Genomic DNA, 15,634 nt, shown 5'->3' with positions numbered 1-15,634 from the left:
AAAAGATCAAACAGAAACTCCTTTCCATTGTCTTCTCCCCCTCTAGACTGTAAGCTCATTGTGGGAAGAGAACATGCCTGCCAACTCTATTGCTTTGTACTCTTAGTACCATGCTCTGCACATAGTAAACACTCAATAAATACCATTGATTGATTGATAAAGTACTCAATCAGCTTACCCTTTTCTACTTTTCCTCACTAATACCCTACTACAACCTAGCCCACTTACGTCACTGTAAAACCAACTAACTCACTTTACCTTGATCTCGACTATCTCGCTGCTGACCCATTGCTCACATCCCCCCTCTGGCCTGGAACTCCCTCCCTCCCTTCTTCATATCTGACAGACCACCACTCTCCCCACTTCAAAACCTTTTTAAAATCACATCCTTCACATCCTAAGCCTTCATTTACCCTTACCTTCTCTCCTTTCTGTATTGCCCTTGGATTTGCTTCCTTTAAGCACTTGATATTCACTCACCATCAGCCCCAGGGCATTTATTTTTTCTAAATGGTATTTGTTAAGGATTGACTAGGCATCAGACACTGTACTAAGCGTGGGGGTAGATACAAACTAGTTAGGTTGTACACTGTCCCTGTCCCACGGTCTTAATCCCCATTTTACAGATGAGGTAACTGAGGCATACAAAAGTCAAGTGACTTGCCCATGGTCACACAGCAGACAAGTGGCAGAGCCATGAATAGAACCCAGGTCCCTTAACTCCCAAGCCCGGGCACTTTCCACTAGGCCACCCTGCTACAGTCTTGGTCAGGAGTAGTAGGGGGTACAGTCAGGAGGCCCGGATTGGGGTGGGGAGGAGGGAAGAGGGTGGTCACCCTCAGGTTCCCACAGACAAGAGGGATCCTTAGGTACATAGCCATAATTTATTTATAGTAATCAGCTAATATTGTCAATATTAATCTCAACAGTTGATCAATGTTAATATTTACCAATCACATTAATGTCCATCTCCCCCTCTAGACTGTAAGCTTACTGTGGGCAGGGGACGTGTCTACCGACGGTGTTGCGCTCTTCTCTCCCAAGTGCTTAGTATAGTGCTTGGCACACAGTAAGCACTCAATAGATATGCTTGACTCTGAATAACCAAGTGCAATTTTCTGTGAACCAATTTCGCAACCACGGCACTCAGTTTTGAATAACTAAAGTTTCCTTTGGCTAGGGATAACATTCCCCAACTAATCCCCGGCTCTGTGGTCGAGTCATCCTCTCAGTTAAAGTACCACAATCAACGTTACAGCAGTGTTTGCGCGACGATTAAGGCAAAAGTGGTCAGTTTCAAAACAAAGAAAAATGTACATGGTGCAGAATTATTTACAGCAGTCAGTGACCATCACAACCGCTAATGAGGATGATAAATGTGATCCTTGGGGTACAGTCAGCTTGACACAGGATTGAATCATTATGTTTTGTTTTCTATAAACCTTTCTGAATTTCACCCAGTGTAATGAAGCTGGGTAATCCCCAATCCCCTTTTTTTCCATAAGCCCTTGGTACTAACCAAATGCGGATTTTTCGACTACGGGTACTTTTAGGCCTTTAAGCCCCATGGTTGGCTGAATTCCACACTGTGGAAAATGAACAGATAAGCTCTACTAAACAAAGAGATCATGACACTCCGCCAAAAGCACTACTATACTCACTTCATTGAAATGATAGTCGTAAAAGAATGGAGCATTGTTTTCCAGCTTTCCTTGCAAGGCTTCATCTACCTCACTTTGCCATTTCTGTTCCAGTTCAGCAACACTCTAATAACAAATGGATAAAAATGATACTCAGTGTCAATAGTAAGTGCTTAATAAATGTCATTATCATTATTATTATTATTATTAATGGATGGTAAACAAGTGATACCGAAGGTACTAATTTAAGCAATTACTGGCATCTACAGTAATAATACTTTTAAATCAAAAACAGTTTGAATTTGCCTAAAATTCAAGCATACACAAAAGCACTCTCTTTTTCTTTCAGGGAACAATGACTTTCTGAGCACTTATTACCTGCAGCTGTCTTTCCATGGCATTGAGTTTTTTAAAGGTCTCGCCCATAATTTTACATAATAAATCATACTCTTCAGCATGCTCCTCTTGATATTGGAAATTTATCAGGGACTGCAGTGCATCAACTAAATTCAAGTGTTTAATAACACACGAAACTACCATTTCTTCCATCACATCTGGTTGAATCACCTCCCTAGAGTAAACAGGAAACTGGTCAAGGGTATACTCACAGATTACTAACTCACCGGTTAGTTGAAAGCTTTAATGGATTATATCTAAACCGGTACCCAAAACACAGCCAAGAACCTTCCTTGAAATTTTCTTGTTTTTCTATTTTGGATTCAAAAAGGATTAACAGTCCCAAAGATGAATAGGCTTTCTGTTCAGCTGGCAGTAACTTATCGACTATGCTTGCAAGGGAAAAATCATGAAGGTTAAAATCTAACTTCAAAGTGCTTACATAAGCCAGGATTGTGACAGTGTTGGAAAAATAAGATGAGGGGAAAAAAGCAGTGGGCATAAAGATGTGGTGAGAAAGACCCAAGGACGCCTGTTGAAAAAACTGTTTTGTAGTCCCTGTACTTCAAAAGCCATCCATCTTCTCCCCTATCTTTCTCAAATATTACTCAGATCAATTTATCCTGGAAAGGCAGTACAGCCAACTTCCTGAAAATAAAGGGAAGAGATTTATTTTCATTTCCTGGATAATGAGAGGGTTGACGAAGGCCACTGCCTTGACAGTAGAACTAGGGCTGGCTGTGCTGCCCTTCCTCCTGCCTCTTCCCTCTTTCAAGAACTCCCCCGTAAGTTCCCATGCAGTGCTGTTGACAATCAATAAATCCATGGTGTGGATTGAGCGCTTACTGTAGAACACTGTATTAAGTGCTTAGGAGAGCACGATACAGTAGAGTTGGCAGACACGGTTGCTGCCCACAAGCAGCTTACGGTCTGAACTGGGGGATGGAATTAAAATAGAAGATAGACGTTACAAAAACCTCAGGTACACCTGGCTAACTGATTATTAGTTGTCCAGTACAACCTTCTTGCCAAGTGCGGATCCAGATCAACCAACGGTACTTACTGAGCACTCGCTATATGCAGAGCACTGTACTAAGCACTCAGTAAACTACAATAGAATTAGCAAACATGTTCCTTATCCTGCAGATAAGAATTTTCAGGGGATGATGGGAGACCTTTTCTGTGAAGACAGCAGTGGTACACATATTCTTCCTACTACCATCACCACTTTTTCCAGTTGCTTTAGTGGTGCAGAAGCAGGGCAGAAAAGTTCTCCAAAAGACACATCTTCCCCAACTAATAATAATTATGGTATTTCTTAAGGGCTTATTTTGTGCCAAGCACTGTTCTAAGCACTATCAGGCCCCTCCCACCCCTTGAACCTGGGACTATCCAAGTAGAAGAAGCAGCGTGGCCTAGTGACAAGAGCACGGGCTTGGGATTTAGAGGACGTGGGTTCTAATCCTGACTCCATCACTTGTCTTTCTGTGTGACCTTGAGCAAGTCACTGAACTTTGGTTTGCCTCAGTTACCTCATCTGTAAAATGGGGATTAAGACTGTAAGCCCCATGTGGGACAACCTGATTACCTTGGATCCAGCCCAGTGCTTAGAACAGCGCTTGGCACATAGCAAGCACTTAACAAATACGATTTTTTATTATTATGATGATTATTAGAAGGCTTTCCACATCTGAAGAAAGATCCTGGATTTGTTTGTTTGAAGCCAAAAAAAATTTAATCTTTCCATTTCAAGGGAAGAGCCGGACACTCTTCCAAACATTATGCTAACCCAGGATTCCAAGCACTGAAGAATAACTTGGGCTGCTTTCAAGCTTTATCAAATTATATAAGAGAAAAATAGAATGTCTGTGACTAATTTTATCCATCTTAATATTTAATTGCATTCAATTATAACAAAAATTTAGCTCAGAGTCAAGATTCTTTGGGGGGAGAAAAAAAAACCTGAAGGAGAAGATTGATGGGTCTTCCTTAACAGCATAGGAATGCTAATGATTTGAACCAAAACCCTGGAGCCAAAGTGCTTCCACAGACAGAAAAGTTCACACCCATTCAAAGTACGCCCAGGCTAAATGTAAAATGAAGTATGGATTCACTAGATCAGACCTAATTCAACTCATAAATGCAATCAATTCTGATTAGAAACATAAATATGATGACATACTTTATGCTTGGTCGAAACTGAGGTCTAGCCCGCCCAGAAATTTCCCTGAGCTTTATCATGATGCCGGGTGGCAGCCTGATCCTAGGTAGATCGAAGTAATTTCCAACTGGAGGCACAAGGACATCAGATGGGTATGTGAATTCTCGGTCTTCGTCTATGGTAAGCGGCAGGGGCGAGGGACTTGGTGTAAGAGCAGGAGAGATTACTCCATTGGCTTCCACTTGCCACTGACATCTGGGAAAACAGAACAAGAGTTACCCTCACTCTGCATTTCATTCATTCAGTCAATCACATTTACTGAGTGCAAAGCATTGTACCAAAGCACTTGAATTTCTCATTTAGGTGGCTCTCAGAATGGTGTGTGGATTAATATGCTTGGAAACCATAACTGAAGACAAAATAGGCATAACTCTAATAGCTTTTAAAAAATGATTCCATATTAACCCTTTTCCTGAAATTAAAAGAAAACAAGAATTTGGAAATCTGTAATTCTAGTTTTTTGTGGGAAAATGTATGAGGTTAAATGACAACTTCAAACTCGGGGAACAATAGCTTTTATTTAACTGTCTGGATGGCAATTCACCACTGAGACTGCAAAACAACTGATCAAAATTCGCTGCAGCAGCAAACAGAATCACTGCCGATAAAGAACAAAAAATTGCAGCTTCTCTTATTAAAGTCCCTATCCTCTAAAAGCAAAACTCTCCGTATTTAAATCTCATACCTTTGTAAAAGTTTAGATCTTAGGAGCTCCTGACAGGTTTCCTCTTCTTTGGTAATTTCTGGTCCATTGTATAAGATCCTTAACATGGAACAAGCTAATACAGACAGACCTAAAGCCAGGTCTACCAAAAAGGGCAATCCTCCTGACACATCCTCTGAAGATTCCTGCAATGTGGACAGGGGTAAACCATACTGATCAATGTCCATTAAGTCAGGCAATAAAATTCCTCCCCAATCTCCAGGTCACAATCAAAGTGCATCTAGCAGTATTGTTACGATTTTAAAAGCACAGGGGAAAAAAACAAAACACCTTTAGGAACAGAACCTCAGCCCTTGGGCTGTCATGGGTGGATGAAGTTAGCCGGGGGGAATGAAGGGTAAGGCCTCAAGGGCAATATTAAAGATTCAAATGCAAATATTAAATTTGGATTAAAAAAAATCAGGACCACTGGAGTCTCCTGACCCAGGCTCTCAGGATGAAGTCCTCTCTGTTGCATCAGACCAGATATGACCCTCTGTTGAATTCTGGCACCTGCATTTCACCCTCAAACCCAGAAACCCTTTCTGTGCTAAAACAGCAGCGGTCACACCGCACCCCGCTGCCTTCCTGTCTTGTTCCCAGCCCAAGTTACCTATGAGACTTTCAGCTTTTGGGCTTCGCGAATCAAGTAGCGAGAGGTGCTTGTAGCGTGGGCCTCCATTATTCAGAATTTAGCACATTACTCACATAATGTACCTGAGTATCTCTTACCCACTGAGGGAAGAGACCTAAGCCCGTTCACTCGCCGAGGCTTCAGGACAGAATCCTTGCCAAACAGTCATCACACCTACAACACAGTGGACTTTTTATTTCTTTTACAGACCACCACTTGAGCTTATTTCATACACGCACTGATGCCAGACTTTTAAACGGGGATGACATAACTGAGCAACACAGGAGCACGTTATACAAAACAGAGGTGGTCATGTTGAGAGTACCTGAGCGCGAACTGTGCAAGCAAAGCCCCACATAGCTTTATCTGGAGTGTTGTGTTCACGGCCACTTCTCATTTCAAAGGAGAAGGTGACTGTATCTCCTTCAACCTTAAAAATTTAAGGGGAGGGAGGGAAAAAGGCATTTTTAAAAGCAAGACAGGACAGGTTTCAAAAGATCGGGGTAATTCATAGGCTTACTTTAAAAAGGATCAGAGCCCGTTGTTTTGTTTTAACTACACGACGTTTTCGTTTCAAATTCTGACCCTCATTTAGACCCCTGTCGCTTCAGGATACTCTCCTGTCCAGGTGGTTCTTGGTGATGGAAGCCTGTGGGCTGGGCTACAGATGTATAGTGGGGTCTACTCAAATCGTGAGCCTGAATTCCAGTAACCATCAGACACCTAGATTCCCCCCTCCCGTTTGCCCTCATGCACAGGTAAGAATCACCAGCTCCTTACCTCTGTCAAGAGGGCGGGAAAACAGCCCTTGCTGTAGCCAATGCTAGTAAAGGTGGGCTGCTAGAAGACTATGCAATGTTTTATAAACTCAATACTACGGGTAAGAAACAAGATGCGATTAACAGGTTATCCATGTCAAGATTTGGATTCATCGGGAACTGGATGGATCCAAATTACACCACAGTAGTAGCTAAACTACTACAACTCCTGGGTAAAAGGGGATGTGCTGGAAGGGAGTCCCGGGAATGTTCTAGAGTTTACACTCGAATGGATAGTCTACACAGGATTCTCTATTAGTTCATTTCCAAAACCTAACTAACCTGGAGAGCAGAGTTTGAATATTCCTATTTTATTATGAGGGTTGTGCATAATTAATAGCCTTTAGAGCCATCTTTATGAATATCTGTCCATGGCTTTTTGCTCACGAGTACAAAATTCATCTGAGACACCTGCAAAGATGAAACCTCTGCTATTGAGCATCTTCAGAAATACACCTGCATCTGGTTATCAGTTGCACAGAAGGCCAAAAGGGGAAGCAATGTGGGAATTCCCAGTCCTCCTTGCAAGGACAAGGGCGAGAACATTCTGACAGATCTGTGCGTGCAAGGGTGGCCAATCTGCAGAGGAAAGGGGCGTGGGGAGGACTGGATTGCAGTACTCAAAGAAGTCACCCCGAAGGATTATTTGAGTGAGAGGTGAGCTCATCCGGAGCAGACTGAGTCCTCGTTTTGGCTGAGAAAGAGCCCCTGCTTTGAAATTGGACTCCTTGGAAAATAAGCATTACTTATACAAGAAGCCTTACGCTGAGACTTGGGGCCACAGTGCTTAAAAAAAAAAAGAGTAAGAGTTCATTTTACTTTTCTATGAAATGATCTTGACTGAAATACCGTACCTTCACTAAGTCTTTCGGCCAACCAGTTCCTAAGACACTACGACTGCCATATCCCAGTGTATTGCCTCCATATTCAGCAACCTTCCTACTGTTAGTGTTAGGCCCAGCATATATCACCAACTTCAAAACAGAAAATATACTGTTAGACTGTAAAAGAAAAACAAAAAACAAAATCTACAAATAAAGAGGCTGCAAAAAGAGTTGGTCTTTAAACAGTTTATAACCAGGTACTGGTGTCATTGTAAAGTAAATAGCATGGTCTAATTTGACCGAGATAGCTCATGCAATTTCAGACTACATACTCAAATAGTATTTACTGAGCAGCCAGAATGTGACAGGCGCCATATATTTTATCTATTATTTACAACATAGGCAAACTATAGTACAATAATATCAGTGGTGACAGCTCAACTACTGGATAAATATTTTGGAAATTAAAAACACTTCTTAGCTTACATAATCAAGTCACTTATAATTGCACAATTTCTCTATCAAGATTTCCCGGTTCGAGTAAGCTGAGCAAACATAAATAGAAAGAAAGCTATATTCGACTCACAACAAAACAAAGAAACGAACGCAAATGAGTAAGCGCTGGGAAAGGAAATAAAACTAATAAAAGCAATAAATGGAGGATAAATCTAATAACAACCTAATCAAGGAATAGATTCCCCCAAGTGTGAAAGGGAATGCCGGAGAACTGTTTTTAAAATGGGAAATGAAATAAATAGCCTTTCACATGCCTTCCACCCCCGTGCTTTTGTGACCTTTTTACACATTCCTAACCTATTCTCAAATTTCAAGAACTGTGACTATGAAAAATGGTAATTTGGAGGGTTGCACTTTTAGTTTCGAAGTCATCACTGTATTTTGCCTCTGACGCTGATATCTCACATATCCTGATATGTGGCTGGAAGTGTCAACCGTAACGGTTACCATTAGGATAAGGAGTACAGAGAACACATCACATGGGTAAAAAGCAGCAGGCCTTTTCCCATAGTTTTTCCCGTGGCCCACAAGGGGAATAAATGATGGCTAAATTCACCTTTTAGTTTAGCTGCTTTTTCAAATTGTGCGAATTGAACTGAGACATAAAAAGACAGGATTTTTTCCATTGAGAAATACGGCTAAGCAGAATAGAGTAGTGATGGATGGTTTCTAGTGCTGAATGGAAAACCATCTAGCAGTTTTGAAAATAAGCAAATTTTTAAAAATATTATTCTGATGCCTGAAAGCTGATACACGGAGAGATGCTGCTTCTTGCACAGATTTCAATCAACCTTCTTTTTATTGATTTACTCCTGTTCAGGACTCAGTGGAGACAGAACAGCTGGTCAGCATTTTTCACACAATAACCCTTCTCATTCTTGAAAACCGCTATTAAGTTACTTCTCAGGTTTTCTATATGTTGCCAACTTGTACTTCCCAAGCGCTTAGTACAGTGCTCTGCACACAGTAAGCGCTCAATAAATACGATTGAATGAATGAATGAATGAATAAGATGAATTCTGCAAACCCCAGAAAGCTTGCATTCCAACCTCTGAATCACTTGACTGTGCTCATAATTTGTCTTCAGTGTTAAACTGTAAATCACCATGGCAGGAAAAACTTCTTCTCAAACGTGTGGTTGGACCCACGGTTCGCGGCAAACGAGGGTATAAAAATTTCAAACACAAAATCTTGTGGCAATTCCATCTTTCAGAAAGGCGATATTTCTTTTCTGAGCCACGTGTGGTGGATCTGGTTTTGAGCATTCTAGTCTTCCAATGTGAATGGAATCTTGGACATACGTAAAAGATCCATATATACAGGGAAGGCATAAGTTTTGGAACCCCCCGCAAAGAACAAAGGAAAATTTTTTGTTTTGTTTAACTCTTGGAGGTACAAATCATGTGCTAATTTCACAGAAGACACCTCTGTCATAGTGCACACACTCTGAAATATTATTTTCTGCAAACCGAAATAAGATGTCATGAATGGTAACAAGCAGCAAAGAAAAATAAGAAGCATTTAAGCAATTAGAGCTTTACATAGGGGAATTTTGGTATGCTGGTCCTTGCTTACCTTATCATAATCATACTGTGAAGAACATCGGCTATCAAATCTAAGATAGAGACAACGGGCTCCTGGGATGTGGACCGTTTCTTTAAACTTATAGTTGTCCCTGACTGGATGAACTGTTTCTACAGTCTTCCCTGCGGCCCAGGGAGCAGGAATCTTTAAACCGGTGAGAAAGCCTGGTTCTTCTTTCTCTTCCAGCATTCTAAAACCAGGGGAGAGAGATGCTAAATTGAGTTAAGAGTAGGGAACAAAAAACCGAAAGAGAGCAAAATACACTAGGTTTTTCAAGATTCAATTTTAAGAATTCCATTCAAGTGGGTAAAAGAAAAAATGTTTGGTCAAGTGTACATGGGATAAATATATTTCTTCAGAGATTTTTTTCACCCCCTACTGGGAATTTCTACTTAATAATAATAATAATAATAATAATGGCATTTATTAAGCGCTTACTATGTGCAAAGCACTGTTCTACGCGCTGGGGGGGATACAAGGTGATGAGGCTTTGTCCCACGGGGGGCTCACAGTCTTCATCCCCATTTTACAGATGAGGGAACTGAGGCACAGAGAAGTTAAGTGACTTGCCCAAAGTCACACAGCTGACAAGCGGCAGAGCTGGGATATGAACTCATGACCTGTGACTCCAAAGCCCGGGCTCTTTCCCACTTTTCCCACTGAGCCACGCTGCTTCTCATCCAAAGCTTCTTGGAATAAGCCTGATGCCCAGTACCACTTTCGTACGGAGCCTGGGTGATGCCTGTGATTTCCCATGCCACACATTCATTCACTCAATCGTATTTACTGAGCACTTACTGTGTACAGGGCACTGTACTAAATGCTTGGGACACACATCCTACGCCGGAGCCCACCTGAAGAACCATGTTGTTTACTAGTTGGCATCTCGGGCCCCTAATCAAGTCTCCTTCCTGTTGCCACCCTGCAGAGCTGCTTCTTTTGTCAGGCTGGCAGCAGGGGCAGGAGATAATAATAATAATAATGATAGCATTTATTAGGAGAAAAAAGCAAATCTCCCAGCATTTCTAAACAGCACTTGCCAGCCAAGTGGGTCTCTTAGGATACCTAAGAGGCACCCAAGAGGACACAACCACAGAGTTAAATGCTCCGCTGCTGATCTGAGAAAACGTACGGCAGTACTCAGAATCTGAATACGTTCAAAATTGGGTGACAGAAGCTAGGAAGGGCCTCTAGGAACTTTTGGAAGCTGGGTGGTCTCCCAGGCCAACCAAAAGACATGAATAATCCGCCTACTAAAATGACATTTCTTCAAGGACTCAAACAATAATAATAATGTTGGTATTTGTTAAGCGTTTACGATGTGCCAAGCACTGTTCTAAGCGCTGGGGTAGATACAAGGCAATCAGGTTGTCCCACATGGGGCTCACAGTCTTAATCCCCATTTTCCAGATGAGGTAACTGGGGCCCAGAGAAGTGAAGTGACTTGCCCAAAGTCACACAGCTGACAGTTGGCAGAGCTGGAATTTGAACCCATGACCTCTGACTCCCAAGCCTGTGCTCTTTCCACTAAGCCACGCTGCTTCAAATGTCTTTCAACTCACTGGAAATAAAAGGAATTGATTGTGAATCCCCTTTGATTGGTTTGGAACAGAGGTTGCTTCTATCTGTGTCATTAAAAATATGGAGGCTCATGATTCTTTTTTTTTCCCCCCAATCAATGTTGTTGTTTTGCCCCTTGTACACTTAATTAATGACTATTTATTCGCAGCATGCACTGCAATACTATTTTTCAAAAGCCATGCGTGATATCAGAAGCAACTAGTAGGAAGCAAAAGTACACATCAAAAATCCCTGTGGTTGAGACCTGAAAAAAGGTAACGGTAATGAATGTGCAAGCAACAGCTTTGGTCTCTGTATACTAATACTTAAGAGGCACTCTCTTCAAGAGAAAAGGCAGAGAGGTACTGATTGCTCTTTAAAATCGGCATTTTAAGTTCTCTGACAGAAAAATGAAATGTCAAAGGAGCAGTTCAAATCTGCTGTAATAAATATTCTGCACTCAGAAGCTAACTAGATTTCTTTTTTATTACAATTATTCCTCCAAAAGGGGCCCAGGTGAACGAGTGTAAGTTTTAATTTTAAAAAACCTAAAAAACTAAAGATCAACTACATGTCTAGGATTAAAGGATTGAACTTTGGAAGAAACGGCCTTTAACCCATTAGAACTTATTCACTGGACTTGGATGAATTCTAGTTTTGTTCAGTGCACCGATACGATTCTACAGTTTTCTGTTACAACTATGCTTTTTGCAATGAAAACTCGGGAGAAAAGTTGAACCGTTCCGCATTTCACTGGATGAACTCAAGTGTTTTTTGTAAAACGTTTTCCCAACTCTTCAACGAATTCTGCTAAGACAGCTAAAATGTTGATTCTTATGCTCCTTTCTTCAAGTTCTATTGCCCTGCCAGGGCCCCGCTGCAATGAAAGGATTAATACATTTCTCTTGGCAAATTTTGTAAGGATAACGCTTGAGGATGGAGCATCGGTCACCTCTCATCTGGAAACAGCTTGCCCTTCTGATCTAAGGCACCGCAGGGGGGAGAGCCCATTTCCGAAAAAACTGGAGACTGAGTTTTAAGCAGCAAGGCAGTCTGAAACACAAAACATGACACTTTGAGCCACATACCCAGTTTTCAATCAGAGCAGCCCCTTCAAGCCTTCCCTGGGTATACACAATGCCTTCCTACAAAAAATCTGTGTCTCTGTTCTCCCGCTACTACCATCAATCGTATTTATTGAGCTTTTACTGTTTGCAGAGCACTGTACTAAACACCTGGGAGAGTACAACATAATATAAGACACATTCCCTGTCCACAACGAGCTATGCATTATCCAGAGGTCAACATATAGGTGACCAAATTGAAGCACAGAGAAGTTAAAATGACAAACCTATGGCCATCTACTTAGTTGACAATGGAGCTAGAAATAGACTGCAGTCACTTGAGTCCCACTCAACCCGGCTTGGTCTGATTTAGTAAGCATTGCCCGCGCCTGCGACTTCTCATCGTCTTTTTCACTGGAGCCCTCCTGTTGGGTCCCGTTGAAAGCAATCGGAAGGCCTGGGTTCTAATCCCGGTTCTCCGAGTTGGGGATGCTGGGGCTGTGTCATCGGTGGGAAAGGGTTCTGCCAGAAAAACTACCTAGGGCCTTCTGTGAAGTGGACGGCCCCAGCAGGCATCCTGAAAATGAACTGGTTAAAATGGAAGCAAAGACCACAGCGGCCTGCTGGGTTATGAGGCACGAGAAGCAGCGTGGCTCAGTGGAAAGAGCCCGGGCTCTGGAGTCAGAGGTCATGGGTTCAAATCTCGCTCCGCCAATTGTCAGCTGTGGACTTTGGGCAAGTCACTTCATTTCTCTGTGCCTCAGTTACCTCATCTAGAAAATGGGGATTAAGACTGTGAGCCCCCTGTGGGACAACCTGATCACCTTGTGACCTCCCCAGCGCTTAGAACAGTGCACTGCACATAGTAAGCACTTAATAAATGCCATCTTTATTATTATTATTATGGTGCTCTGTGCTGTGGTGACTGCAGCCATAAATAGGTCCTGCACAGAAGAAAATGTTTTGTGTGCGCTTTTTTGTGTGTTGCCCCTTTACCCACTTATTCAGTCATTGTTGCCTCTCCCAAAGGGGGAACATGACTGGTAGGAACAAGAAAGCTAGTTCCATATTCTATTAGCTCCCCTATATCCAATTTATTTTGATGTCCGTCTCCACGTGTAGGCTGTAAGCACAGTCATTCCTTTGCTCCTATTTACTGAGCGCTTACTGTGTGGAAAGCACTGCACTTAGAGCTCGGTAGAGTATAATATAATAATAAACGGACACCTTCCCTGCCCACAATGAGCTTACAGTCTAGAGGGGTTTATAGTGTATAAGTACACTGTGGGCCAGGATCGTGACTACCAACTCTATTACACTGTATTCTTCCAAGCGCTCAGTACAGTGCACTGTACACACTAAGTGCTAAAAAAAAAATCAATGGTATTTATTCCTTCAATTCTGTTTATTGAGCTCCTACTGAGTGCACAGCACTGTACTAAGTGCTTAGGAGAGTACAATACAAGAGACACATTCCCTGCCCACAGTGAGTATTTACTGAGCGCTTACTGTGTGCAGAACACCGTACCGAGCACTTGGGAGAGTACAATCCCTGCTAATAAAGAGCGTATACACTACAGGGAGCTTTCAGTATAAATACTACTAATGGAGTGATCGATTACTGCACAAACCAAAGGCACTGTAATAAATCCCTTTTTAAATTTTATTTGTAAAAGTGCTTACTATGGGCCAAGCACTGTTCTAAGCACTGGGGAAGATATATGTTAATTAGGTTGGACGCAGAGTCGCCATCTCGCATGGGGCTACAGTCTAAGCAAGGGCGAGAATGGGAGAATTAAGGTCCAGAAAAGTGACTTATCCAGGGTCACACAGCAAGTAATTGACAGAGACGTGATTAAACTTGCACTTCCCAAGCCCTTAGTACAGTGCTCTGCACACAGTAAGTGCTCAATAAATACGATTGAATGGATGAACGAATGAATTAGAACCCAAAGCCTCTGATTCTCCACTAAGCCATGATGCTTCTCCTTCTTTCTTGTGCATGTTCTCGGCCCCAAAGCCTCAGGACCCAGGTTTTCAAAGGGAGACTCCATTCTAGACTGCAAATGTAATATACTATTTACTTGGATTGCCAACAACCAGTATGGAGAGTAGATACTGCAGGTGGGGGCACCTATTATAACTCATTAGTTTCATTAGAGATAGTACTCTATATTAGCATATCTGCTGCAGACCTCAGGGGATAGTTCATCTGCCATGAACACTTTCAGGGTGGTAGGACAAATTATTTAGTCAAGCAAAAAAAAAAGCAACAGAAACAACAAAAAACTTCCATCTCCCTCAAGGGATCAGTGCATTGGCATGGCCAGGTTACTTTTCTGGACATCATGAAATTTTTCTCCATGCCAAATCTTTTTCTCTGGCTTCTGTCACTGTTTTTTGTTTTTCCTCTCTCCAAACTGTGAAACCTATGTGTATGTTCTATACACCCTTAAATGCCATTTAAACACACCCAACATAAAGTCTAGAAGCTTATAAATAAAATAGCTTACTTAATCATTCAGAAGGCCATACCTGACTGGTATAAAGGACAAGCTGAACCAGTTGAGGCATCAGGGCATCAGCCATTGTCAAAGTCTGCAGATTTGGATGCATCAGGGAAGTGAGTAATACTGGGAGAAGGTGACCAAGCATGGTAGCCTTCGTAACTTGTTCCAAGCCTTTTAACCTACAGAACATTTCAAAACATACACACCCAGTTAACCCGAGTTATTTTCAAGTAATTGGCAGAGACAATCAAATGCCATCTTCCATTTCATTCACTCATTCATTCAATCGCAATTATTGAGCGCTTACTGTGTGCACAGCACCGTACTAAGCACTTGGAAAGTACACTTCGGCAACAGATAGAGACAATCCCTTTTAGTCTTTTAGACTGTGAGCCCACTGTTGGGTAGGGACTGTCTCTATATGTTGCCAGTTTGTACTTCCCAAGCGCTTAGTACAGTGCTCTGCACATAGTAAGCGCTCAATAAATACGATTGATGATGATCCCTACCCAACAATGGGCTCACAGTCTAGAAGGGGGAGACAGACAAAAAAAAAAACAAGTAGACAGGCATCAGTAGCATCAAAATAGATAAAAAGAATTATAGATATATGCACATCATTAATAAAATAAATAGAATAATAAACATGTACAAATATACACAAGTGCTGTGGGGTGGGGAAGGGGGGAGGGAAGAGGGAGGGAGTGGGGCAATGGGGAGGGGAGGAGGAGCAGAGGAAAAGGGGGGCTCAGTCTGGGAAGGCCTGCTGGAGGAGGTGAGCTCTCAGCAGGGCTTTGAAGGGGGGAAGACACAGAAATAAACAAAGCTTACACCGATTTATTAAAAACAATTCTAACAATTCCATTCAATTTACCCTGAAGAACAAATGCTTTTTCCTTTCCCCACAAACGAGGGGAAGAGTGGCCATGAAATACTTCACACACTTCCCATGGGCCCAGGAGGGGGTATATTCAGCTCCTTTTTAGTAGCATTTCCCATCTTCAAAATATTTCCCAGACCTTAAACCCGGCATCTCAAAACAGGAGTAAAGGGAATAACCATATATAATAATAATAAATAATGATGGCATTTATTAAGCACTTACTATGTGCAAAGCACTGTACTAAGCGCTGGATAATTTTGGTATTTGTTAAGCACTTACTA

At 41.9% G+C, this 15,634-nt stretch overlaps 1 protein-coding gene across 2 annotated transcripts in view; it reads right to left on the bottom strand.

Annotated features, from left to right (window-relative positions):
• HECTD4 (HECT domain E3 ubiquitin protein ligase 4) overlaps nucleotides 1-15,634 on the bottom strand; it is a 227,360-nt gene that overhangs the window by 81,646 nt on the left and 130,080 nt on the right. Inside the window, exons 19-27 of one of the 2 annotated variants that reach the window (XM_038763449.1) lie at nucleotides 14,496-14,649; nucleotides 11,849-11,949; nucleotides 9,328-9,526; nucleotides 7,267-7,413; nucleotides 5,920-6,024; nucleotides 4,943-5,106; nucleotides 4,219-4,452; nucleotides 2,019-2,211; nucleotides 1,662-1,766 (exon numbers count right to left, since the gene is read on the bottom strand). In XM_038763449.1, the coding sequence (XP_038619377.1) occupies nucleotides 1,662-1,766; nucleotides 2,019-2,211; nucleotides 4,219-4,452; nucleotides 4,943-5,106; nucleotides 5,920-6,024; nucleotides 7,267-7,413; nucleotides 9,328-9,526; nucleotides 11,849-11,949; nucleotides 14,496-14,649 (1,402 nt within the window). The remainder of the gene's footprint in view (nucleotides 1-1,661; nucleotides 1,767-2,018; nucleotides 2,212-4,218; nucleotides 4,453-4,942; nucleotides 5,107-5,919; nucleotides 6,025-7,266; nucleotides 7,414-9,327; nucleotides 9,527-11,848; nucleotides 11,950-14,495; nucleotides 14,650-15,634) is intronic. The other variant, XM_038763450.1, reaches the window with a different exon arrangement.

The sequence above is a fragment of the Tachyglossus aculeatus genome, chromosome 21 (assembly GCF_015852505.1).
Source record: "Tachyglossus aculeatus isolate mTacAcu1 chromosome 21, mTacAcu1.pri, whole genome shotgun sequence".
NCBI lineage: Eukaryota > Metazoa > Chordata > Mammalia > Monotremata > Tachyglossidae > Tachyglossus > Tachyglossus aculeatus.
This window is presented reverse-complemented; position numbering and strand designations above follow the sequence as displayed.